The sequence below is a fragment of the Sebastes umbrosus genome, chromosome 2 (assembly GCF_015220745.1).
Source record: "Sebastes umbrosus isolate fSebUmb1 chromosome 2, fSebUmb1.pri, whole genome shotgun sequence".
In the NCBI taxonomy this organism is placed as follows: domain Eukaryota; kingdom Metazoa; phylum Chordata; class Actinopteri; order Perciformes; family Sebastidae; genus Sebastes; species Sebastes umbrosus.
Window position 1 is genome coordinate 20002222 of NC_051270.1, and position 27905 is coordinate 20030126.

Sequence of the window (27905 nt, forward strand, 5' to 3'; positions counted from 1 at the left end):
GAGAAAAGATAACAAATAGTCAATATGATTAAGATAAATATATCAGTAATGAATTGGTATTGTGATAAAGTCATATTATAAGTAATGATTTGGTATTCTGGATTGATAACAAATTTAAATTTTGATAAGGATAATTACATCAGTAATTCATTTATATTTCTGTAAGACACAGATTAAAGGTAATAATTATAGTTACAATAATTATAAATAATAAAAAGTATAGTTAGACAAATTCAGGAAAATGTAATTAGAGTATATGTATGGCTCAATAAGGAAGCTGGTTAATAATTAATAATTGACTTATGGAGAAGGGGTGGGATTAAATAAGTTTATACTTCTTCTCACTCCTTTTCGAATATGTAAATCAAGGCATCAATCATTTACTTTTCATTGTATATAAATACTACTTGTTTCTGACTGTCCACTTGTTGGTATGATCATTCTTTTTCCTTATTTTTTTTTGTATTCTACATGCTTGAAATAAATTTTGAAATGAAATGAAAAATGAAATAAGCAATGGAAATAAACCAAAGGATTCACTTTGTATATTGAGCTCAGAAGCTTTAAGAGCAGCAGATAGTTCACCTTTTCAATGCAGCTTAAACAGGGTTGAGATCTGATAACATTTAATTTTATTTATTTATTAAAGATTTATGATTCATACAATTGTGTTCAATGCAAATGATTATACTCCATACAGCAGGTTGGTACAGTGATTTGGGAGACTGGCCCTGAACCAGAAGACCTGGTTTTACTCTCAAGCTTCCACTGTGCTGAAGTGTGCCAAAAGCAAGGCACTGAAACTATATATTGTGACGTAACCATTTACTTTTCAAATGATGGTGAAAAGTCCACTGCTAACATCCAAAATTACACTGATGTCCAAAAAGTGAAAATACATTGTTTTTTATTACATTTTCCAAACATTCCTAACTGACATTTTACATGACGTACTTTTTTTTAAATTTTTTTTTTTTAAAAAACCTAACCTAACATCCTGACTTATCACGAAATCTTTTCATCACGCACTATACTTGGCTAACATTCCTAACATACCTAACATGCTATACTATTGACTTTTTTTTTTTTTTTTTTAACACGACTTTTTTCATCACGCACTATACTAAGCTAACATTCCTAACATACCTAACATGCTATAGACCTTTTTTTTTTACATAACATCTTTTAGACCTTTTTTCAGACATTTTTCAGACTTTTGCTTCTGGACATTTTTCAGACTTTTTTTATATATATATATATATATAATCTTCAGACTTTTCTTGACATTTTTCAGACTTTTGTGTCAGACATTTTTCAGACTTTTTTTTTTTTTTTTTTACCTTTTTCAGACATTGTTTAGACTTTTCTTTTCCAACATTTTTCAAACTTTTTTTAGACATTTTTTTCAGACATTTTTCAAACCTTTTTTTCAGATATTTTTGAAACATTTTTTTTTTACGGATATTTTTTCAGACTTTTTTTTATATATATTTTCAGATTTTTGACATTTTTTAAGACTTTTGTGTCCGGACATTTTTCAGACTTTTTTTTTTTTACATAACATTTTTTAGACCTTTTTTCAGACATTTTTCAGACTTTTGCTTCTGGACATTTTTCAGACTTTTGCTTCTGGACAGTTTTCAGACTTTTTTTTTTATATATTTTTCAGACATTTTTTTATATATATATATATAATTTTCAGACTTTTCTGGACATTTTTCAGACTTTTGTGTCTGGACATTTTTCAGATTTTTTTTTTCAAATATTTTAAAGACATCTTTCAGACTTTTGCTTCTGGACTTTTTCAGATTTTTTTTTTTTACATAACATTTTTTAGACCTTTTTTCAGACATTTTTCAGACTTTTGCTTCTGGACTTTTTCAGACTTTTTTTTTCAAATAATTTTCAGACTTTTTTTTTTATATATATATTTTTCAAACTTTTCTTAACATTTTTCAGACTTTTGTGTTCGGACATTTTTCAGACTTTTTTTTTTTTTTTTTTTTTTTTTTTTTTACCTTTTCAGACATTGCTTGATTTTCTCAAACTTTTTTTAGACTTTTTTTTCAGACATTTTTCAAACCTTTTTTTCAGACATTTTTCAAACTTTTTTTCAGTTTTTTTTTCCAGTATTTTTCAAACAAACATTTGTTTCAGACATTTTCAGACTTTTTTTTGGACATTTTTCAGACTTTTTCTTTTTTCGAATATTTTTCAGACTTTTTTTTTTTATACATATTTTCAGACTTTTCTTGCCATTTTTCAGACTTTTGTGTCAAGACATTTTTCAGACTTTTTTTTTTACATACAATTTTTTAAGCCATTTTTCAGACATTTTTCAGACTTTTGCTTCTGGACATTTTTCAGACATTTTTTTTCAAATACTTTTCAGACTTTTTTTTCAGACTTTTTTTTTTCAAACATTTTTCAGACTTTTTTTTTCGAAAACTTTTCAGACTTTTTTTTTTATATATATTTTTTAAACTTTTCTTGACATTTATCGGACTTTTGTTTTCCGGACATTTTTCAGACTTTTTTTTCCAACATTTTTCAGACTTTTTTTTTTCGAATACTTTTCAGACTTTTTTTTATACATTTTTTAGAAAAAAAAGCTTCGGCCACTCGTGATTTGTTCGGTGTCCCATGGAGGTTTCCAAACACCTCTCGCCATTCTGCCCTCCCAGACTGCTCCCCAGCCTGTCCTGGAGGCATCTGTGAACACCAAAGTCCTCCTTGAAGGCAGATTGCCCAAGGGTACACCTTGTGTGAGCAACTTGCGGTCCCTCCATGGGCTCAGAGCTCTCTGACATGACTGAGTCACTCTGAGCTTCACATGCCTGTCCCTCCGTGGATGGAGGTTGAACGCATTCAGCCACCGCTGCAGGGGCCGAGCCCTGAGCAGGCCCAGCGGAATCACCAACACTGCTAATGATATCAACCCCAGCAGTCTCTGAAAGTGAAGCAACTGTAGGCGTTTGCCCAGTCGGAAGATACGCAAGACCGTTAGGATTCTCGCAACCCTCTGAGGGGTAAGGGACGCCTTCATCACAAGCGAGTTCAGGCAAAGCCCCAAGAATACTGTTTCCTGCCTCGGTTCGAGGTTGCTTTTCTTTAAGTTCACCCTGAAACCAAGGGATTGGACATGAGCTAAGACCCTCCCGGTATGCTGCATGACCTGTTCGCGAGATGAAGCGCAGACCAGCCAGTCGTCCAGGTGTGGCAGGATCTTTAAGCCTGCACTCTGGAGTGGTGACAGATCGACAAATGGGGACGTGGAAGTACGCGTCTTTTAGATCGATAGTGGTGAACCGTTCCCCTTGCTCTATCGACTCTAGAATGTGCCGTGTGTGCAGCATTCTGAACGGCAGAATCTTTATGTAGGTATTTAGGCGCTGGAGGTCCAGGATGGGACGTATCCCACCATCCTTTTTGGGAGCAAGGAAATATGTTGAATAAAAGCCAGCTTGCTGTTCGCTGGGCCTTACCTTCGCAATTACGTTCTTCTGAAGGAGGATTGCAATCTCCTCGGACAGAACTTTTGCCTGGAATGGGTCCTTGACAAACGTCATCTGGACCCTGGAAAAAGGTGGGGGCCGCCGCCGAAATTGAATTCTGTAACCCCTTGCAACAGTAGCCACTACCCAGGGGTCTGAGACTTCCTTCTCCCAGCTGTCCAGGCGTAGCTGGGAGTGAACCTTGGCGGCTTCCCCACCACTCCTATGCAGAGGCCCCCTGGGTCCCTGGACCTTTGGGGGGGCGTCTCCTTTGAGGAGCCCCTCTTGCTGTACGCCGGGGCTGAAACCCTTGATGCTGCAGTCGCAGTCTTCCTGCAGCATCACCCGAACTTTGTGCACCTGAGCCCTGGCGCCTGCCACGCATCCAGGGCTCTGGATGACCCCAGGCAGCCTGGAATTGGTGCTGCTGGCCCGTTGGTCTCTGCCTCGTCGCTGCAGGCCGACTGAATGTGCGCTGCACGCTCTCTCGAGTACGCAGAGACTGTTCAGCTTTCTCCAAGACACTCTGGGAGTCAGAGTGAAAGACTCTACCCGGTACCACCGGCATGTTGCTGAGCTCCTTCCTGATGTTCTCGGGGAGGGTTGTCTGAGCTAGCCAGATCTGTCTGCGGGCCATCATGGCTGACGACATAGCGGAACCGATGTCACGAGTAAGCTGAGAGTGTGTGGACAGTGCCGCATCTATCAGGTTTCTGGTGTCCTGATCACCCGCACTAGCGGTCCTTCTGAGCGCTGCTAACAAGAGAGCGAGTGCATTTCCTGCACGCGCCGCGCGGGCGGCTGCATTATAGGACCTACAAACCAAGTGGTCTGTCTTCTTGCACTCCTTACGAGGACAGTGTGGATTAGTGGTCACCTTATCTGGGCCTAGAGGGGTTAAAGCTGCCATTTCCCTCTCTACAGGCGGCATATCGCCCAAACCGGACTCATGGGGGTACTGTGCCTTGGCTAGCCTCCCGCACCCCGAATTAAACTGAGGGGCGCTACCAGGATTATTCCATGACCTCCTTAACATCTGACAATAATCCTCGGCTGCAGGAATAGTCACTGAGGGGCGAGAATGCGAGATGCCGGCCCAGACTCCCTCCGATGAGCTAGGGGTTTCGATTGGAATTGAAAGGCCCATAATCTTAGCCGCACTCAAAACCTTTGAAAACACATCACTGGGAACAGAATCGCCAGTACCATCGTCTACGGACGCAGATTCACCTGTGTGAGATAGGCTAAGGCAATGTGACTCTTCAGCAATCTCTGGGTGACCCTCGTCCTCCAAGGGAGAACCCTGTGCATAGAGTGATATAGCATCAGGGTGATCGGCCTGATGTTCTCCATATGCCGGCAAGTCCCTAGGGGAGATCCCCTCCGAACAAGCCGCAGTCAGTGGAGCTGCTCTCTGAGCCTCCATTCTACTCACCCTGTCTGCCAGACCACGAATGGCAGCCAGGATTTGAGACTGAGTATCCACCTGCCCCCAGTAGTCAATGGGGATATATGCACTCGCTGGCTCAAAGGTATAAACAAAAATACTGCTCATAAGAACTAAAATCACCCCTTTCCTGTACGCGGACGTACAAGGGGGAACAAATAACCAATCCCACCTACTGCGCACAGAGGTTTAAGGGGGAAATGAAAACGCCCTTTTAAACACAAGGGGAATGCAAGGCAAAATCCTTGGCTAAATGAAATATGCTGAAAGGTGGATTCGAACCCCGGCCTACCGCGGTAAGAGCGCCCGCTCTACCGGGTGAGCTATAACACTCAACGGGCTTTTTTCATCGGCGCGCGACTGTTTAAATAAATAACACCACAGAACTTTTGCCTTTGGACTGGGTCCTTGACCAGGGCTCTGGATGACCCCAGGCAGCCTGGAATTGGTGCTGCTGGCCCATTGGTCTCTGCCTCGTCGCTGCAGGCCAACTGAATGTGCGCTGCACGCTCTCTCGAGTACGCAGAGACTGTTCAGAGCTTTCTCCAAGACACTCTGGGAGTCAGAGTGAAAGACTCTAACCTTACCTTACCTTTTTCAGACATTGTTTAGACTTTTCTTTTCCAACATTTTTCAAACTTTTTCTAGACATTTTTTTCAGACATTTTTCAAACTTTTTTTCAGATATTTTTGAAACATTTTTTTTTTACGGATATTTTTTCAGACTTTTTTTTATATATATTTTCAGACTTTTGACATTTTTTAAGACTTTTGTGTCCGGACATTTTTCAGACTTTTTTTTTTTACATAACATTTTTTAGACCTTTTTTGAGACATTTTTCAGACTTTTGCTTCTGGACATTTTTCAGACTTTTTTTTCCAACATTTTTCAGACTTTTTTTTTTCGAATACTTTTCAGACTTTTTTTATATATATATATAATTTTCAGACTTTTGTGTCTGGACATTTTTCAGACTTTTTTTTCCAACATTTTTCAGACTTTTTTTTTTCGAATACTTTTCAGACTTTTTTTTATATATATATATAATTTTCAGACTTTTCTTAACATTTTTCAGACTTTTGTGTTCGGACATTTTTCAGACTTTTTTTTTTTTTTTTTTTTTTTTTTCCTTTTCAGACATTGTTTAGATTTTCTCAAACTTTTTTTAGACTTTTTTTTCAGACATTTTTCAAACCTTTTTTTTCCAACATTTTTCAAACTTTTTTTCAGTCTTTTTTTCCCAGTATTTTTCAAACAGATATTTTTCAGACTTTATTTTTTTTATACATATTTTCAGACTTTTCTTGCCATTTTTCAGACTTTTGTGTCAAGACATTTTTCAGACTTTTTTTTTTTACATACAATTTTTTAAACCTTTTTTCAGACATTTTTCAGACTTTTGCTTCTGGACATTTTTCAGACATTTTTTTTCAAATACTTTTCAGACTTTTTTTTCAGACTTTTTTTTTCAAACATTTTTCAGACTTTTTTTTTCGAAAACTTTTCAGACTTTTTTTTTATATATATTTTTTAAACTTTTCTTGACATTTTTCGGACTTTTGTTTTCCGGACATTTTTCAGAATTTTTTTTTAGACATTTTTTTCATACATTTTTCAGACTTTTGCTTCTGGACTTTTTTTTTTTAAATACAATTTTTCAGACCTAGCATCAGGGTGATCGGCCTGATGTTCTCCATATGCCGGCAAGTCCCTAGGGGAGATCCCCTCCGAACAAGCCGCAGTCAGTGGAGCTGCTCTCTGAGCCTCCATTCTACTCACCCTGTCTGCCAGACCACGAATGGCGGCCAGGATTTGAGACTGAGTATCCACCTGCCCCCAGTAGTCAATGGGGATATATGCACTCGCTGGCTCAAAGGTATAAACAAAAATACTGCTCATAAGAACTAAAATCACCCCTTTCCTGTACGCGGACGTACAAGGGGGAACAAATAACCAATCCCACCTACTGCGCACAGAGGTTTAAGGGGGAAATGAAAACGCCCTTTTAAACACAAGGGGAATGCAAGGCAAAATCCTTGGCTAAATGAAATATGCCGAAAGGTGGATTCGAACCCCGGCCTACCGCGGTAAGAGCGCCCGCTCTACCGGGTGAGCTATAACACTCAACAGGCTTTTTTAATCGGCGCGCGACTGTTTAAATAAATAACACCACAGAACTTTTGCCTGGACTGGGTCCTTGACCAGGGCTCTGGATGACCCCAGGCAGCCTGGAATTGGTGCTGCTGGCCCGTTGGTCTCTGCCTCGTCGCTGCAGGCCGACTGAATGTGCGCTGCACGCTCTCTCGAGTACGCAGAGACTGTTCAGAGCTTTCTCCAAGACACTCTGGGAGTCAGAGTGAAAGACTCTAACCTTACCTTACCTTTTTCAGACATTGTTTAGACTTTTCTTTTCCAACATTTTTCAAATTTTTTTAGACATTTTTTTCCAACATTTTTCAAACTTTTTTTAGACATTTTTTTCAGACATTTTTCAAACCTGTAAATGTAATTAGAGTATATGTATGGCTCAATAAGGAAGCTGGTTAATAATTAATAATTGACTCATGGAAAAGGGGTGGGATTAAATAAGTTTATACTTCTTCTCACTCCTTTTCGAATATGTAAATCAAGGCATTAAGTGTTGACAATTTACTTTTCATTGTATATAAATACTACTTGTTTCTGACTGTCCACTTGTTGGTATGATCATTCTTTTTCCTTATTTTTTTTTTTTTTTTTTTTGTATTCTACATGCTTGAAATAAATTTTGAAATGAAATGAAAAATGAAATAAGCAATGGAAATAAACCAAAGGATTCACTTTGTATATTGAGCTCAGAAGCTTTAAGAGCAGCAGATAGTTCACCTTTTCAATGCAGCTTAAACAGGGTTGAGATCTGATAACATTTAATTTTATTTATTTATTAAAGATTTATGATTCATACAATTGTGTTCAATGCAAATGATTATACTCCATACAGCAGGTTGGTACAGTGATTTGGGAGACTGGCCCTGAACCAGAAGACCTGGTTTTACTCTCAAGCTTCCACTGTGCTGAAGTGTGCCAAAAGCAAGGCACTGAAACTATATATTGTGACATAACCATTTACTTTTCAAATGATGGTGAAAAGTCCACTGCTAACATCCAAAATTACACTGATGTCCAAAAAGTGAAAATACATTGTTTTTTATTACATTTTCCAAACATTCCTAACTGACATTTTACATGACGTACTTTTTTTAAAAAAAATTTTAACACAAGCTAACTATTTCTTCTTACTATTTGATATACTTGGTCACTAGAAGAAACAGGATAATTTTTCATGGTAACATTAGTTTGTTGAAAGTTCAAACAGATTGTAAGGAGTATGTGTAAACATGCTGATGTGTTTGAATGTATGCAAGTGTGATGTTTGCTCATATCTTTCATATGACCTCCTCCACAGAATGCTGGCCACCAGAGCTCTTCGCCTTGTTGGCAAACGTGCCATTTCCACATCTGTCTGTGTACGTGGAGGACATGGTAAGTGTGACCTGAACTGACATGGAGTATTTTCTATTTTTGGCAGAGGGGGATAACACTAGATTGATATTGCGCCTCATATAATCGTGGTTTTTACATTACATTGGAATTACAGAGTAAAAAAACCCAGTGTTCTTTCACAGTGATCTTTAAGGGACAATAATGTTTGTTTATCTCACAATAATGCATCCAAATGTGTTTAGAGTAAAGCAAAGTCCTTTAATAAATTGGCTTAGAGTGGGGCTGGAATTCCATGAAAATGTTTTCCCCCAAAATGATTAAGAATTCATGTTAACTTGTTTATATAAACATCACTTTTATCTGTCAGTCCCAACAACACATTTCCATCCTGTAATGTACATCTGGCTGGTGTAAAGAATACACTTTATCTTTCCTCTCATCCCACCACTACCTGACACCTTAGCTATGTACATCTGGCACTTTGCATAAGTTAGATCTAAGAATTAGCACCCTATAAACATTTTCCAGCCACCAGAGAAGCATTTGAGTGTGCCAATGTACAGCTGATTTAAGTGTTTGTATCAGCATAGTTTCTTGTACCAATCTCCTGCAAGTACAAGTGGACTGGCACTCATTTAAGTATTACTGATTGACTACAGGAAGTTAAACTTTATTTATTTATTGTAAATTACTAAGATAGTATTTAGACATCTATTCAATGATGGCACGTACCTTAATATATGTGGAAATATCAAGTGACATACTGAATATTGTGTGTATTCTAAGTATTAGCTCAGGAACAGGAAGTCCTAATGTGCCATGTAGAGATTAGAGCTGATTTCATGGGTTAGCACATCCTCAACCAAATCTGAACAAACTTTGTTTGTTTTCTTAGTTAAATTTCATTAACTAATGAAACCATTCATAACTAACCTCTGATGTGGTTATAAGTGACAGAGTAATCAAACCAGAGGGGGGATTTGCGGACCTTATTATGTGCAACAAAACATCTGTGTTTTATATACATTTCAAGAAATATTGTTGAAATATATTATTTCACTATATTTTGACAAGATTCAGAGTTAGGCTAAAATAGTGACTTACTTCAGAAGCTGAGGAATATTGTAGGTGTTGTAGGTGTTTGCTGTTACATTTAATTTGTGATTTTAATCTAAAATTGGTGTAGTTGTCTTCCATCAAAAGTTAATTAATAATTATATTTTTATTAATTAACTTTTATATATGGGACATTTAGCTCAAAATCTCTTTAAAAGAGGTTAAAACTGAATGTTATTTAAGTGAAATTGACTTGAGAATTTTGAGAATTTTGTATCTTATGGCCTACATAATATTTTAAGTATATACATAATAGTTAAGTAGGCTACCACTGTATGTATGTATGTTTGTATGTATGTATGTATGTATGTATGTATGTATGTATGGATAAGATAAGATAAGATAAGATATTCCTTTATTAGTCCCGCAGTGGGGAAATTTGCAGTGTACAGCAGCAAAAGGGATAGTGCAAAAAACAAGATGCATCAGCTAACACGGTAAAAAAAAAAGAGCTAAACAAAGTGTAACAAAATACGAACCATTTAAATAGAAGGAAGTATAAAAATAGGAGCAGTATATACAGTATTGACAATAAACAAACTATTAACAAAATTGCACCAGTGGAAAATGATATTGCACAGTGAGAATGAAATGAATGAATGAAATTCCACCTGAAAAATATCAGGTAATTGTCAGTTTTTGGTGTGTAAGTGGTCTACTGGGAGAAAAGATAACAAATAGTCAATATGATTAAGATAAATATATAAGTAATGAATTGGTATTGTGATAAAGTCATATTATAAGTAATGATTTGGTATTCTGGATTGATAACAAAATTATATTTTGATAAGGATAATTATATCAGTAATTAATTTATATTTCTGTAAGACACAGATTAAAGGTAATAATTATAGTTACAATAATTATAAATAATAAAAATTATAGTTAGACAAATTCAGGAAAATGTAATAAGAGTATATGTGTAGCTCAATAAGGAAGCTGGTTAATAATTAACAATTGATTTATGGAGAAGGGGTGGGATTTATACTATTGACTAGGGATTATAGGATTTATGCCCATTTTATGGATGAACTAACTACGTCATCTTCATAATGTATCCAAGTGGGTGTTGCAAAATAAATTAAAAAATCCCAGAAAAATAAATTAAAAAATCCCAGAAAAATAAAAAAATAAATAAATAAATAAATAAATAAATCCCAGACTGTATGTATGCTCTACAACACATGTATGTAAGGTGGAGTATTGGAACGTACAGCCGATGGTAACCCCGGCAACGTGCTGTGATGTCACTTACCGGATGAACCAGCAGCTGCAGTTGTTTCACGTCAAAACAATCCGGAAGACGATACAAGACGAGGACTGTTGCTGTTGTTGTTGTTGGAGCTGGGACGAGGTTGAGGCTGAATTAATAACATTACTGCTTTAAAGGACATTAGTGGAACTTAATAATGTTGTTGAATAGAAGACAAACATAGCGACACAAGCGAAGGTTGTCCAGTTTTATGAGTTTGAAGCCTCCTTGCGTTTGTTATTGGATTCAAAGTCCATGATATCGCAGCAGATCTAGTTGTTGAAGTGTTAGCTCATCGCAGACTGATCCAGAGTCGTCATGGGCAATGGGATGAATAAGGTAGGCTTTGTTTTGTTTTATGTTCATGTCATGGTAACACTCTACAAAGTGTAAAAAGGGTAAATGCCCTACTGTAGTCATTCAATCAATTTAATCAATCATGTGACATGTTGTGCTCTGTCCCCATACCAATATGATAAGCAATGGAAATAAACCAAAGGATGCACTTTGTATCATATAAGATAAGATAAGATAAGATAAGATATTCCTTTATTAGTCCTGCAGTGGGGAAATTTGCAGTGTACAGCGGAATATCTATCTATCTATCCAGTGGTGTAATAAATAATAATACAATTTCACTGAAGTAAAAGTACAAGCATTACTTTCCACCACTCTCATATGCTGTTGACTGAGTAGTTTATGCCAATGCATCATATTTGTTTTACCATATTATCCAGTTAATCATATGACTTGAATGTAAAATATTAATTTGTAAAGTAACTGGTACTTCCTACAGCTGTCAGAATAATGAAGTGAAGTGAAGTATCTTATCTTATCTTATCTTATCTTATCTTATCTTATCTTATCTTATCTTATCTTACCTTACCTTACCTTACCTTACCTTACCTTATCTTATTTTATCTTATAGCCTACATAATATTTTAAGTATATACATAATAGTTAAGTAGGCTACCACTGTATGTATGTATGTATGTATGTATGTATGTATGTATGTATAAGATAAGATAAGATAAGATAAGATAAGATAAGATAAGATAAGATATTCCTTTATTAGTCCCGCAGTGGGGAAATTTGCAGTGTACATCAGCAAAGGGGATAGTGCAAAAAACAAGATGCATCAGCTAACATGGTAAAAAAAAAAAAGAGCTAAACAAAGTGTAACAAAATACGAACCATTTAAATAGAAGGAAGTATAAAAATAGGAGCAGTATATACAGTATTGACAATAAACAAACTATTAACAAAATTGCACCAGTGGAAAATGATATTGCACAGTGAGAATGAAATGAATGAATGAAATTCCATCTGAAAAATATCAGGTAATTGTCAGTTTTTGGTGTGTAAGTGGTCTACTGGGAGAAAAGATAACAAATAGTCAGTATGATTAAGATAAATATATCAGTAATGAATTGGTATTGTGATAAAGTCATATTATAAGTAATGATTTGGTATTCTGGATTGATAACAAATTAAAATTTTGATAAGGATAATTATATCAGTAATTAATTTATATTTCTGTAAGACAGATTAAAGGTAATAATTATAGTTACAATAATTATAAATAATAAAAATTATAGTTAGACAAATTCAGGAAAATGTAATTAGAGTATATGTATGGCTTAATAAGGAAGCTGGTTAATAATTAATAATTGACTTATGGAGAAGGGGTGGGATTAAATAAGTTTATACTTCTTCTCACTCCTTTTCGAATATGTAAATCAAGGCATCAAGTGTTGACAATTGACTTTTCTTACGCTTTTCATTGTATATAAATACTACTTGTTTCTGACTGTCCACTTGTTGGTATGATCATTCTTTTTCCTTATTTTTATTTTTATTTTTTTTTGTATTCTACATGTTTGAAATAAATTTTGAAATGAAATGAAAAATGAAATAAGCAATGGAAATAAACCAAAGGATTCACTTTGTATATTGAGCTCAGAAGCTTTAAGAGCAGCAGATAGTTCACCTTTTCAATGCAGCTTAAACAGGGTTGAGATCTGATAACATTTAATTTTATTTATTTATTAAAGATTTATGATTCATACAATTGTGTTCAATGCAAATGATTATACTCCATACAGCAGGTTGGTACAGTGATTTGGGAGACTGGCCCTGAACCAGAAGACCTGGTTTTACTCTCAAGCTTCCACTGTGCTGAAGTGTGCCAAAAGCAAGCCACTGAAACTATATATTGTGACGTAACCATTTACTTTTCAAATGATGGTGAAAAGTCCACTGCTAACATCCAAAATTACACTGATGTCCAAAAAGTGAAAATACATTGTTTTTTATTACATTTTCCTAACATTCCTAACATACTAAACTGACATTTTACATGATGTACTTTTTTTAAAAAATTTTTTTTTTAAAAAACCTAACCTAACATCCTGACATTTTATCACGACTTTTTTCATCACGCACTATACTAACCTAACATTACATACTATACTATTGACATTTTTTTTTTTTTTTGGGGGCATTAGAGTCACGGAAAGGGGGAGAGAGAGAGAGAGATGAACCTGGGTCCACCGCGGCTAGGACTGAGCCTTGGCCATACATGGGCGCCCGCTGTACCAACTGAGCTAGCCAGGCGCCCACTATTGCCATTTTTGACATACTATATAAATATAGTTTTCATGACTTTTTTGTGGCATACTATACAATGACATTTTTAGAATGTACTATACCATACATTTTTTTATGACATTTTGATGACATACTATACTAAACTATGACATTTTACATCACTAAAGTAAGACTAGAACATTTAATTTTGTCTTAAAATACTTTGCATAAACATACAAAATGAGTCATCTGTATTTCCATTCTTAATTGCCACAACAGGACGAGTTAGTCATACATTTTATTAGTGTGAATCCAGCACTTAATTATCTTCCGACACCTGCTGCTTCATGGTACCAAAGTGCAGCAACACTTGGTGGCTGCTTGCCACTCATCACTTTGTCCTGATAATCATGCATCGTTGCTTCAGGCCTTGTAAGGCTGTAGGGAATTCGCTGGTCTTAAGCCTTAAGCCTTAAATCCAATCTGGCTCAACCTGGGACATTTGTTCCTTTTTCAAGTGAAGATTTTGAAGCTGGACTGTAATGAATATCTAACCTGAACTCAACATGTCTGTGACTGCTGCTTCACAGGTTGTCGATGGACTCTACCTTGGGAATATAAGAGGTAAGACAAACATGATGTAACTTGATTTGATGTTTGTAAATTTGATGCATACAGTATAGCTGGGTCGGGTCAGGGAGAAGGCCGCCGTTATAGGCCATGGAGGAATGTGTGGTGGGGGATTGATACTGTAGAATATTGCAACACTTTACCATTAGTATACCTAACATATTGCTTTGTTTTATAGGCATTTTAATGCAGCACATAGTATTAATAATATGGACAAACAGTTGGACAGAAAACTTGCATTTTGCCAATATTCACTGTGAATGGGTTTCAACTTAAATGCTGTGCTTATATACAGGTTTTAACTATCAAACATCAGATGCTGTAGCTGAAAGTAGTTCTTCTGTCAAACACAGATTTCAATGTAAAGAGATGCAAATGCTTAGTTGACAAAAGACAGTTAAGCTAGAAGAAGGGGCTGCTTCACATTGGCTAAAATAAACAGTCAACAGTCATAAGTGTGTCACTCCCTGGCCTGGAACAACCCCTTCCCAGCAAATGTGGCATTTGCAGCTTTCTAACTTTAGCTGCCCTGATGATGGCTCCACAAGATGGCACGAGCATAATGGCTAAAATTAGTTCAAATGACAGTAACGAGTGACCACAGGCTTAACTGTAACAAATGATGTTGCAGGAGAGTAAACAGCCAACAGATCAGCCTCTGCAGCACCTTACAATGACATACAGTACATGACTCTGATATATTCCTGTTTCTCTTTGTCCCAGATGCAGAAAACAGAGAAAGTCTGTCAAAGAATGGCATCACTCACATCCTGTCTGTGTACAACAATGCTAAACCCGTGTTTGAGGTTAGTGGGAAAATCCAGGTTGGCTGGGTCAAACTATTTGTACTTCCTGCGAAAATTTTACATGGAGTCTTTGGTATGACTCTGCATGTAATACTGTGATGTGTCCTGTCAGCCAGCTGGGGGTGGTGATGAGTTATGGTTGGAGCAAGAGGGCTTTGTGTCTGAGATGCTTTGCAGTTTAAATGCTTCAGTTTAAATGAGTGGTGTGTGTGTTTACGGACAGGAGCTAATAATAATCTCAGAGACCATGTGAAGTTTCTTTAGCCACTCTAATCTGGTGTAATTACATGGCAAATACTCACGAGTAAAATATTTAATTCAGGGGTACTAAATGTATTATTCTACGCTATGTTTTAAGACTGATATTTATAGCAGTGATTTATTACAGAGGGCCTTGTTGTCCATTGTGCCTTAGCAAAACAAATTCAAGTGTTCAGCCAGTTTCTTATGCTGGTCTTGAACAGTGAGTTAAATATATAAATATATATAGCATTTATATTAGGGCTGTCAGTCGATTAAAATATTTAATCACGATTAATTGCATGATTGTCCATGATTATTTTATCTGTTCAAAATGTACCTTAAAGGGAGATTTGTCAAGTATTTAATCCTCTTATCAACATGGGAGTGGGCAAATATGCTGCTTTATGCAAATGTATGTATATATTTATTATTGGAAATCAATTAACAACACGAAACAATGACAAATACTGTCCAGTAACCCTCGCAGGTACTGTATTTAGCATAAATAAATATGCTCAAATCATAACATGGCAAACTGAAGCTCAACTGGCAACAACAGCTGTCAGTGTGTCAGTGTGCTGACTTGACTATGACTTGCCCCAAACTGCATGTAATTATCATAAAGTGGGCATGTCTGTAAAGGGGAGACTCGTGGGTACCCATAGAATCCATTTTCATTCACATATCTTGAGGTCAGAGGTCAAGGGACCCCTTTGAAAATGGCCGTGACAGTTTTTCAAGTCAGTCAGTCAAAATTTAGCGCAAGTTTGGAGCGTTATTTAACCTCCTTCTCGACAAGCTAGTATGACATGGTTGGTACCAATGGATTCCTTAGGTTTTTCTAGTTTCATATGATACCTTCACTCTAGCTTTAAAACTGAGCCCGCTAAGCCACAAAAAGATCGATTGCGTTAATGCGTTAAAGAAATTAGTGGCGTTAAAACAAATTTACGTTAACACATAATTATCGTGTTAACTTTGACAGCCCTAATTTATTTTCATTTAGGTAATACTAAGCCTCAGAAAGCATTAATAGTAAAGAACTGTAGTGACTAAAACAATACAGACCCACCTTAAGCCTGTTACTACACATTTAAACAAGAAATTGTTCATTATTTTATCCAATAATATAAATACAGATGAAGATTCACAGGTAGCATTCAGATATGACGTGTGAGGTCTATGTTCTTAAATTTGTTTCAGTTGTTATGCATGTATGTTTTACAGGACATGACGTATCTTTGTATTCATGCAGCTGATGCTTCCAGCCAGAACCTGTGAGTAAGCACAAACACACACACTCAGACATAGACAATCAGATGTACTGTATGAGTGGTATTCATAACTCGAATTTTAAATGTCAGTTGTCATTGAGAAGGGCTGATGAGTCAGGCAGTATTATTTCAACACTATTACCCTCCAGATTGTGGTCCCAGGGTGTGACGGCCCAATGCAAACCGACTTTTGACCGTTTAGAAAACAGATTTATTGATTATTTTAATTGCACGAATCCTGTTGGTAGTTTCTAGACATTTACTACTAATAATGGCTTGGCTGTTTTACTTATACAGTGAGTGGTTAAATTTAAGCAGTACTGTAGAGGGCAAAGTGACCAGTAGCTCTTAGTTTATGTAAATCATTTATCAGTTCCGTTCATCTCATGACATGTATATATGAAGTAAAGTAATAAGAATCATTATTAGCTAGAGAGACAGAGAGAGAGAGAGAGAGAGAGAGAGAGAGTTCAATGTGTCATTGTTAATCAGGAGGCAGACTCGGTGTTGAAAGAGGCATGAGCTGTCCCTCCACCCTTTTAGCCATCGCTAACACAGCACATTAGTCATTACATTTCTGTTGATTTCTTTGTATGGTCCTTTGACCTCATGCAACACTAGCAGCAGTAATTAAACATTTGACACTGGCTGAGGGCACAAAACAGAAGCATCAATCATGGGTTGCAGTTTGAGCATCAATCCAAAAGTCTTGCGAGCTACCTTGAAGTCAATATTGGAGCTGGTGAGGGATTTTGTCGTTGTTGTTGCATTGGTGCAGTCTACTGGTTGGTCAGGATTCCTGCACAGACAGACAGAGGTGAGATCTCGGAAGTGGTTGCATAAATCTCCAATGCATTACGCGATCCCTGTGAGGCTCCTTGCGGACACCATGCGTGTTGGAGGAGGCACATTGCTCTTTACACAATCAACAGTGGAGTCTGCATTGACAAGGACCATACAATGAGGGAATGGGCCAATGGGCCTAATGGGGAGAAAGACAACGAAAAAATGGGGATGAATAATTAACTTGCTGACAACATAGTAGACAAAGATGGGACAGATTGCTTAGTTGAATGCAGGCTGAACACTTGGTCCTTGGTGTCAAAGGCGTATAAGATTCTGTATTGGTACTTCTCAATTTCAAAACTCTCCATTCAAATTTCCTAAATCAAAGGCCAAGCCACTATGATCAGAGGAAATGATAATGCACACGTCAGCCATTAGACTGTACGTTAATGCAGAGTTTATATGTGAGTAAGCTAAAAGTTTGGACTTTTTTGGCCCGGATTGGGAGAGTTAATGCTGTTGGCTTTGAGTCCTTGAGTTTAAAAAGGAACTGTAGTTGCTTTACTTTGTAAAAAAGAAGAAAACAGGGGTGCGTAATATGCCAGTTAATGAGAATTGAGGTTTAGTGTTTGGTTGGATGTTGGTGATTGGGTTGGGTTGGAGGTGTCTGACCTCCACTGTCGCAATCAAGTGTCCTCCCCTCAGGCGGCAGAGGAAGGAAAGCCTGGTGTGACATCTGGTTGTTGGCCTCCCTCGACCACCCAGAGCTTTATTAAACCCCCTCTGTCACAATCACTGGTCTGACTTACGGGAGTGGTGAGGCCAACTGACGCACCACCACCATGCTCACCACCAACCAGGGAGCCCCTGTGGCCAGGTCTGATGGCCCCTCCCATGTGTAAGGTCCACAGCAGGGACTGCCTTTGTCACGTAGTAAGCTCTGTATTTTTGGGAGCAACTGTGGCAGTTTGAAGCCATCTGAAAAACCATAAACTTCCTTAAAGCTCTTGTGTCTGTAGTTTGAGATAGATGTCAGGTTGATGAAGGAAGTCAGGCTCATTTGTATAGCCCTAAATCACAGTGACTATCTCAATAGGCTGCATCACATACTCTATAAAAGAAATAGAAGATAACTAAAATGACAGTCAACCTAAGACCCTTACCAGAACAAGGAAAAACTCTGTCTATGATCATCAGGCATGCAGTGGGTGACGGGTCGCCTAACAAAGGTTAAATGTAGGATAACAACTAGCTGACACAACAAGGCCAACTTGGTCACCATTGTCATTGATGTTGTCAAGGTTAATGTAAAAATGACACCCGGTGCAGTGATGTGACTTCAATACCCTCTGAATTAATACAGAACAGTTCATTGGAATTACATTAAATGTTGATTTATATACAGTGGTGGAAAGTAACTAAGTACATTTATTCCAGTACTATACTTGAGAAATTGAAATTTGAGGTACTTTTATTTTACTTGAGTATTTCAATTTTATGGTACTTTATACTTCTACTCCACTACATTTCAGAGGGAAATATTGTACTTTTTACTCCACTATGTTTATTTGACAGCTTTAGTTGCTAGTTACTTTACAGATTAAGATTTTACAAACAAAACATGATCAATTTATAAATATGATACTGTGATCGAGATTAAAATATCCAACAGTACAAACAATAGTTAAAATGGGCTCCATCTCCACCGGCTGTCACAATAAAATGCTGCTTATGTTAAAGCATCAGTAATAATATTCCAATAATATGATATATAATAATATAAACTCTCTGAAAGGGACAATTCTGTCCAACAAGTACTTTTACTTTAGTATATTTTGATGTTAATGCTTTTATATTTTTACTTAAGTAAGATTTTGAATGCACTTTCACTTGTAACACAGTATTTCTACACTGTGTAGGTAGGTATTTCACTTAAGTAAAATATCTTAGTACTTCTTCCACCACTGTTTATATACTGTAGTTGCTAACATGCATATGTACCTGTTTGTCGAGGGCCAGGGATTCCCCTTCTCCCCTTCCTTACATTCTCACGACAAGTTTGCGATGGTTTTAATGCACAGTGTGCACTGACCATGAAGGTGTAAACTCATTTGCATCAAACATTTCCAAAATGACATGTCTGTCTGCATTTGTTCGAGGAGTCTTCATGTCCACCATGGTGTACTTTGGTTATAACTAAGATGGTACGTTTTCTTTGTACCGATGTAATTATATTGTATACAATTTCACCATACCATAGAATTGCACAAGCTCTTTTTGCATTTTGAATGTACAGTGGCTCAACAATTTGTTTCAGTATCCTTCTCTTGATTCAACTGGTTAAAACCTCAAATCCTTGTCACAAGGTATTTCTGCATATTAAACAAGACGGCCGGAAACCTCTGTGCTTGGAAGACAGAACTAAGTGCTGAGGAGACATCTTTTGAAGAGGGGTTTGGATCTCAGGGAGGAGGAAAGAAGAAAAGTGGCAGTCAATCTATTTTAGCCCCCGTCTGTTATTCTGTCTGCTATTGAGTAACCAGCATCTGCTCCTCAGGAGACGGTGCTGTGGGCCAGGCACTTCTTGATTATGCAAAACACCATCAGTGTTTCCTGACAGTGAACAAGTAGGATATTTGAGGAGCAGTTGCATCACATTGTGCTGCTTTGTGTTCATTTCAGGATATCTGTGGATTTGAGTTTTTGGTACAATAGAATTTGTATTGTGTTCTTTGTATTTCTTAGCTCTTAATTGGCTTACATATTTGAGAAGAGTCTTATGCATTGGTCTGACACAACCTCATTATGAGTAATAACTTTTTAGCTTGGAGTGCAGAAACATGTAAACATGCCATAAGGTAGGAGGTTAATTGCTGTATTTTTTATTTACTTGGTCATTTGTAGACACAGATTGAATGAATGAATTAATGCTGGAACTTGATGTAATTTTGCAGATGGAAAAACACAAGGACAGTTACTTCCCTTGTCTGTCCCTACTGTCTGAGCTTTGGTCTACCACAGATTCTCTGTTTGAGCAGGCCTGACCTTTTTTCTCACATGACAAGTTAGAGTAGTTAAATATAAATCACTACTCCTCGACACTCTCAGAACTAACAAAAACTATCAAAACTACCTGCCCACTCTGGGACTTCTCGCTATATTTCAGAGTTTCCTGCAGTTTCTGCAGTTACAATCAGAGCAGTATCATGTTATCACAGTTTCACCAACCTATTTGAAACACAAACTTAGGGCCTCGACACAGGAGTTTCAGTTCAAGGTGTCCTTTCTCATATCCTGTACTGCATAATCTATTTTGAGCTTTACAACCCTTATTCCACACTACCTTATGGCAACAACAAGCCAGTGTCATGAGTTATTGAGCAATAGTACTAATGTTATTTTTGATTCAAAACATTAGTTTCTATATTTTGTACTGCAAAGCACAGACAAATGTGTGCTATATATCAGTTTCTTTTGTCTTTTTTTCCTTTCCAGATTACAACATTTTAAAGAGTGCATCAGCTTCATCCATGAATGTCGCCTGAATGGTGGATCTTGTCTCGTTCACTGGTAGGTTTTTTACATCTAAAGCTGTAACCAGCTCCTTCTTGGTATGTGGGGTGTCAAGACATGTCATGTTCACTTTGGATGTAGGCTTGTAGTACTGTATGCCTCAAAGGATAGAACCAAAAACAACCCTGTTCAGTACCTGTTCTGTTATCAGAAAGAAACATGGTGTAAACATGCAGTTGCCTTATGACAATGACTAAGCCTTGTGCTTTGCTTTGCTGCAGCCTTGCAGGTGTGTCCCGCAGCACTACTATGGTGGTGGCGTACCTGATGACCGTCACACACTACAGCTGGGATGAGTGTCTGACTGCAGTCATGGCTGTTCGCTCCTTCGTCGGCCCAAACTATGGCTTCCAGCAGCAGCTGCAGGAGTACCAGACGACACAAGTCTCTGAGGTAAACACATGAAGAAACACACAGACATGATGAATGCACACACCAAATACCTAAAGACAGCATCCAGCACCCTTTCTGCTGGCCTTTCTGCCTAAAGTAAATGGGTATTTGAAGTTGTAATCTTTAAGATTTTCATGTTTAAAAATTCCAAATTTTATAATGTTTTCCTCTCTGGCATTTTTCTAGCAGTAGCTCTACAAAATATTAACATTGTGTGAATTACATTGTGTGTTATGTGCTGTTGTTGGTGACTCAAATTAGACACGCACAGGAACTCACAGGATGTGACACATGCAACGATCACACTGCTCATGAAGTCGGTGGTTAACCTATCAACCGTTAATGGTGGCAATCTTGTTTTTAGGGAAAATGGTATATGTGACAGTTGTGAAGGACTATTTTATTTTTTAATTATTGTTTGTGTATTTTTATTCTTGTACAGTAGAGGTCAATAAACAGCCATTGTTTGTATCACAGAAAATCCTCAACTCTATGGCTAGATTCTCAGTACAGCCAGAGACTTAACAGCAGCACAGTGCAACAAATAAACAAATATGCTCATCTTTCTGTTTGAAATCACCAAAAAATGTGTCAATCCCATATCAGCTTAGACCTTTGTGCAAAAAAATAGTTGTGAGTCAGTTATTCAATCTGTAAAATATAACACAGATTTGTGAAACTTAATTTGTGCACGGTTCATATTATTAATTTCATGTTGTATGAAAAATTCTCATAATTCATTCTTAATTTCTAAGTCTTATATTAACATCAGAACTCACACAATTTTGTGGGGATCTTTGCGGTGGACTTATGGGCTCGTAGTTGTGCTCATAGTCTACTTTCACTTTGAGGAATGCCACTTATAGGAAATATGAGTTCAAATTTTCTGGTTTCATGTCCAATCTGGTTTAGAGCATTTGCAAAAAAATGTTGAGCAATCTACCTTACAATATATGACAGATGCACATATGCTTGTATTAACAATACTGGTTCAAGATTTTGTAGACAATGTCTCTGAGTCATTAGAAGACTAGGGCGCTCCTTTCAAGTATTAATTGTGTCTTCACATCTAAGAGAGTGAGGAAATTTCTATTTCCATTTTATTTTGAGCCATCGTCTCCACAGCATGTCATTATTATAACTATTGGCAGGATGTCTTATATATAAACACACTGTAGGTAGCTCTTCACAGCTGTCAAAGGCACATACTGTAGTCTCTGATCCCATTGCAATGGCACTGACCCAGCCACTGAGTAGAGAAGGGGAACTGCAGGGGGGTTGCTGGGATTGCATTAGCTCGGTACTGCTCATCACGTGCTTAGTATTACTGTCAGCATCTTGCAACATAACATGACTGAAAAAAAAATGCTCATTGTTTGTAGATCTTGCACTGATTTCGAGGATTTAAGGGGAAATGGGATTTCTGTATTTGTGCTCTTCCCACATGTCTCAGATAGAAAGTGAGGAATCCTTAAGACAGCAATGCAATTTTGTCACTAATGCAGCTGTAACAACATTTACTGCCATAGCATCACAGTAACAAGACGTGAAATACACTGAAGTGCATCCCATAACTGTCTTCTGCAAATTTAGTGAAAAAAAAGTCAGCTTTGTAGTCCATAAACATACTGTAATAGTCCAGAGTGGGTCCTGGAAACAGGCTCAGAGAAGGTCAGAGAATCCCATTTTATAGAGAGCACTAAAAGACGGATAAGGACCATCTTATTATTGCTGCTGCTTGTATTAAATATAATACATTGCACTATAAATGTTTGGTTGTTTTCAGTGTATTGGAAGAATCAAAAAGATTTGATCTGTGCCAATTCCTTTTTTTTCTAAAGCAATTAATCTATGAACCTGAGCCTCCCCACAGTGAACTATCTGCCTCAAATCCACCTTTTGTCTTAACATTAAGGTTATGACTTGAGCTCTAACAGAACAAAACCCACTTGTTGGGAGCATTACCTGATTGGATAACGCTTTATAATAAGGGTACAAACCATATACTTAAGTGATGCCTAACTAATTCATGACTCATAATGATTTGATGCATGAATTCATGTCGCTCACTATTAACAAATGAATAAGTCACTATGACTTTATTAAGGAATGTTAATTCACAGTTACCTCATACATTAATTTATATGCAACCAAATTAGCTGGATTCATCTTACATAAAAGTTTATTTCAGGGCCATGCAATTGCTCAGCCTAAAGCTCCATATTTCTATTAGATAGAGGTAAATTAATTTTGTTGACAGCTTTACAATATAGTGGCTGAAACATGAGTTGAGAATCCAGCTTATTTGATCGCATATTAATTAATGTATCAAGTAATTGTTATTAACATCCTTTAAATGATGACATATTAAAAGTGAACTAATCACATAAAGTCATAGTGACGTCATCATTTTTAAATAGTGAGCGACAGGAATTCATGATACATCCTGCATTAATTCATACATTACATTAAATCATTATGAGTCATGCTTTAGTTAAGCATTACTTAAGTATATGATTTGTACCCTTATTATAAAGTGTTACTCCTGATTGAAATGCCACCCCCTTTTGATCATGATACATCTGACATCACACTCTAGTATCAATCAAAGTATTCTGATGTGGCAGGCTTGAAAAGACTTTGCAGCTTCAAACAAGATTCATTTTCTTTTTCAAGATGACAGCTGGCAGATTGTGCACTTGATATCAGTCCGTTTATTGATGTCTTATCTCTTATCTTGCTTTTGATTACTCATTTGCTGATGTTATGAGTCACTGCTGTACTCTTTTGGTTTTTGCGTTGAGGGTGAGAATACAAATTTTAGGAAGATGAATGTATTACGCTCAGAGTGACTTTCACTTCATTGTATTTCGTAAAGACTAAGGTATTGCACAAAATACAGTGTTTTAGGATTCCTGGACATCATTTTACCCTCCTGTTATCTTCAAATTTACTTCAATTTGACCCCAACAATTTAAACCCCCAGAAAATGATTATAATTAAAATTGATACCCAAGTGTATGTGTCAGGTACTTTATGTTTGTTTGTTGACTACCTAAATAGCCTTTTAAATAAAATCTGTATCTTCACGGGAACCATATTTTGCCCCTCCCCCCACAGCGTGGGAAATATCAAAGTTCTCGCGAGAATGATGTTTCCCCTTCCCCATGTCGTGTGAACTATCAGTGGTTCTCGCACTACTACAGTTATTGTTATGTTAGGTTAGGGCCCTAAAGCTTTTTGAAGATTATAAAGTTGCATGTTATAGTGACCTCAATATCATCCAAAACAAATGTGTGTAAAATGTTGATATTTCTTATATGTTTTATACAGCTAAAACAGCATGGCGCCAAATTGACCCCAAAGAACACCGATGCGTACAGCATGTGTACAGGACATTGAAAACATATCATCATTTTAATTTTATGTTTACCCAGTTGTCCCCATTAAATTAGGAAGAGTCATTAAATATGAAGCAAAAAATTATTATGTCAATCATTTATTTAGAGACGTTAAACATTGAATGGGGTCAAATTGACCTCAAAGATAATAGGAGGGTTAAGAAATTGCAATTCCTCGCTTTTTTTTTTTTACCAGCTGCTGTCGTTAAAACCAACATTGAAAATATTTACTGGATAGGAAGATGCAGCATGTAATATAAACTCTGTATTGTAGTGACAATAAATATCAAGATAAATTATAATATTTATGAATAACTACCTTTACACACAAATTATGCTGATATAGAATCTATCTCCAAAAAGCCATTACTGTGTCTACTACCATCACCAGCAAGTGGTCTTCACACTTCTCTGTGATCTGACCAAGGGACCAAGTCCCTTATTCAGTTTCATGGAGGGAGTCAATATGAACCAAAACCCTCTCATTTGTTGTGCTCTACAACTGAAGCCATTTTTACCATCTTAAACGAAAAATACATGCTAACATGAATATTTGTCAGTTAGGTATGGTTGGTAAAGATTTTAGTAGGGTTGTCAACTTTAACTCAAGAATGTGGGAATGAGGTTAAATAACGCTCCAAACTTGCGCTAAATTTTGTTGAGGAAAAACGGTCATGGTCATTTTCAAAGAGGTCCCTTGACCTCTAATCTCAAGATATGTTAATGGACAATATTCGTCATTGTTTTGTGTTGTTAATTGATTTCCAATAACAAATATACATACATTTGCATAAAGCAGCATATTTGCCCACTCCCATGTTGATAAGAGTATTAAATACTTGACAAATCTCCCTTTAAGGTACATTTTGAACAGCTGATAAATGTATGATTCATTTGGGATTAATCGTGATTAAATATTTTAAGTGATTGACAGCCTTAGATTTTAGAAAATGTTTTTGTAATATTAGTTTAGATCCTCATTACATCCCGACAGCAATCAATAAATAAAATGCTCTCTGACAAAAAAAAGAAAAAAATCCGGTATCTGTGGATGTCTCAGGACTGTAATAAACCCGTCCAATCGTTTCATCTGGCCCGAATGTAATGATTGGACGGGCTACCTGTTTGCCTGCCTGCATGTACTCTGCCTGTGCACTTATTGCGCGTCACCGGAATCTTCCACAAGCTGCTAACTTGACAGCAGTGAGTACTATCAATAGTTGCAGAGTTGGCGACTTTCTCGCTAGATTTAGCGACTTTTGGAGCTAGTGCTGCTAGCTACTTTCATTGGAAAAGAGTTGACAAAGCTGGGCTTGGTTTTTCAGTTGGAACGTTCATCGTATTGAGTCTTTTGGACTGAGTGTGTACGCGTAAATATTAGCCAGGTTTCTAAGTTTATATTGTCTGGTGTGGCAAATTTAATGTTCCATTAATTTCCAAGACAAGAGAAATACAGTAACTTGAATCTTTTTGAAGAAGGAATTTTCCCTAAAGTATAAGAGGTGTTATGGGCAAATCCTGAGTCTCACGTGACAGTGTGAGCAGGATGTCTGCAGAGAGCCAACTGTTTCTTGAAGAGTGTTTCATCTTTTTTTTTTAATTCATCACCTCCTGCGAAGAAGAAACTGAATAGATGGATTATTATTTCATGACATGCACTTGATATTGTGCTCTTCAATTCGGTAAAGTTCAGTTCAAACTATGAAATCACCTTTGTACTCAAGGTTGTATTTTTTGGATCTTTCTTTATAAAAAGAAAAGTGATTCAGAAAACTACTCAGATCCAATGTGATCAGGTTAATTCAAGACTTATGAAAGCAAAGATATGTGGCTTAATGGCAAACAGACCCAAGACATGAAGTACAGATTACATAGTTGACAAATTTTATTGGACTTGCTGTTTAAAGACACTGTGCTGTCTGTATAAGGTACATTTCAAAGGTCTCATGGACATTTTTGTTTTGTGTGTAGACTTATAGCTGGGGAAAAACACTAAATTGCATTTGCCTGCCAAAGCCTAAATGCATAAAATATATAGTCAGTAAGGTATTAAACACTGTAATGTAACTTAACACAATGACATTTATGCATGTTCTCCCCGTGTTAGCTTGGGTTTTCTCCGGGTTCTCCGGCTTCCTCCCACAGTCCAAAGACACGCAGGTTAGGTTAATTGTTGACTCTAAATTGCCCGCAGGTGTGAACGTGAGAGTGAATGGTTGTCTGTCTCTATGTGTCAGCCCTGTGATAGTCTGGCGACCTGTCCAGGGTGCAGCCCGCCTTCGCCCAATGTCCAATCCAATGAATGGACGGATGGACAATGACATTTACTGAGTTACGTTTTTTTGTCTGTCTGCTTGTCCCCAGTACCGAGCATGGTTACGGTCCAGTTTCCGTCCCAGTCCATTTAATGACCAGGATCAGGTGGGTGTCCTGCTGAGCCAGTACACAGAGCAACAGGAGAGCCAGAGGAGAGGAGCAGACCAGCGCTGGATAAAACCAGGTGTAGGTGTGTCTGCCATGCCATCCAAACCTGATGATGCTCAAGGCAGCAGCTGAAACATGGGCCTGTGATCGTACTACAGTCCTGCCCAAGGCTGTCTGTAAACGGCAGTAGCTATTATTCTGTACTCAATTCCAAATCAACCCCAAGCTGTATCCACAACTGTAAGGCCTTTGTACAACTCTGAAAGCATAGGATGAAAAAAATCCCCCCTTAAAAGCCAAGCATATCTTTCATAGCTTATTTGCATCGGTCTAATCATTTTTAATCAATGGAGGTTGATTTAGAATTGGGCTACGGACTCTAATCCACTACCAGTACCTTCCTTGCTCCCTTAACAGAGTACAGCCACAACCGGGGAATCGGTGCTCACAGACGCCTTACTTTAAACACCTCAACACCTTAGTCATGATGAATAAACTACACTCTCATGTGGACTCTTCGCACCTGCACAGTTCAGCTCGGTAGCCTTAAAGAAGTGACTGATTATGCTGTCTTAAAGGAACATTTTGTCTCTTAATTATTTGGATGTCTAGTCTGTGCTGGTGGACAATGAAATCCACAAATCTGCAACCAATTTGATGCCAATTATTCTGACACGTACCAGTTTGCAGTCCTGGCGAAGTTGGCTGACAAAAAAATGGTTATTATGTACATCCTACTGAAAGCAAGCCTGTCAAATGTGTAAAAACTATTGACATTACATCCACTAGTAAAATACACAGTAACCAAACAATGGTCATGGTGTCGTTAGCAAATACGCTTGCCACTTATAACAACAAGAAATATATAACTAGAGCTGTGTATTGGCAAGAATCTGGCAATACAATACGTATCATGATACAGCGGTTATGATTCAATATATTGTGATACTGTACGCATTTTAGGAAACTCATAATATAAATAACACACCATCA

At 37.2% G+C, this 27905-nt stretch overlaps 1 protein-coding gene and 1 long non-coding RNA gene across 2 annotated transcripts; one reads left to right on the plus strand and one right to left on the minus strand.

Annotated features, from left to right (window-relative positions):
- Window positions 1-609: 609 nt before the first annotated feature.
- Window positions 610-1176, minus strand: LOC119502947. The gene is made up of 2 exons (XR_005210223.1): window positions 990-1176; window positions 610-857 (listed from the first exon to the last, which is right to left on the minus strand). It is a non-coding gene; the product is annotated as an uncharacterized LOC119502947 (long non-coding RNA).
- A 9627-nt stretch (window positions 1177-10803) lies between these two features.
- On the plus strand, window positions 10804-27778 carry dusp22a (dual specificity phosphatase 22a). Its single transcript, XM_037794242.1, has 7 exons — window positions 10804-11132; window positions 13973-14006; window positions 14736-14818; window positions 16289-16338; window positions 20617-20691; window positions 20916-21087; window positions 26853-27778. The coding sequence occupies exons 1-7, from the start codon at window positions 11112-11114 to the stop codon at window positions 27042-27044; spliced, it is 627 nt and encodes a 208-aa protein (XP_037650170.1). The 5' UTR covers window positions 10804-11111; the 3' UTR covers window positions 27045-27778.
- The last annotated feature ends 127 nt before the right edge of the window (window positions 27779-27905 follow it).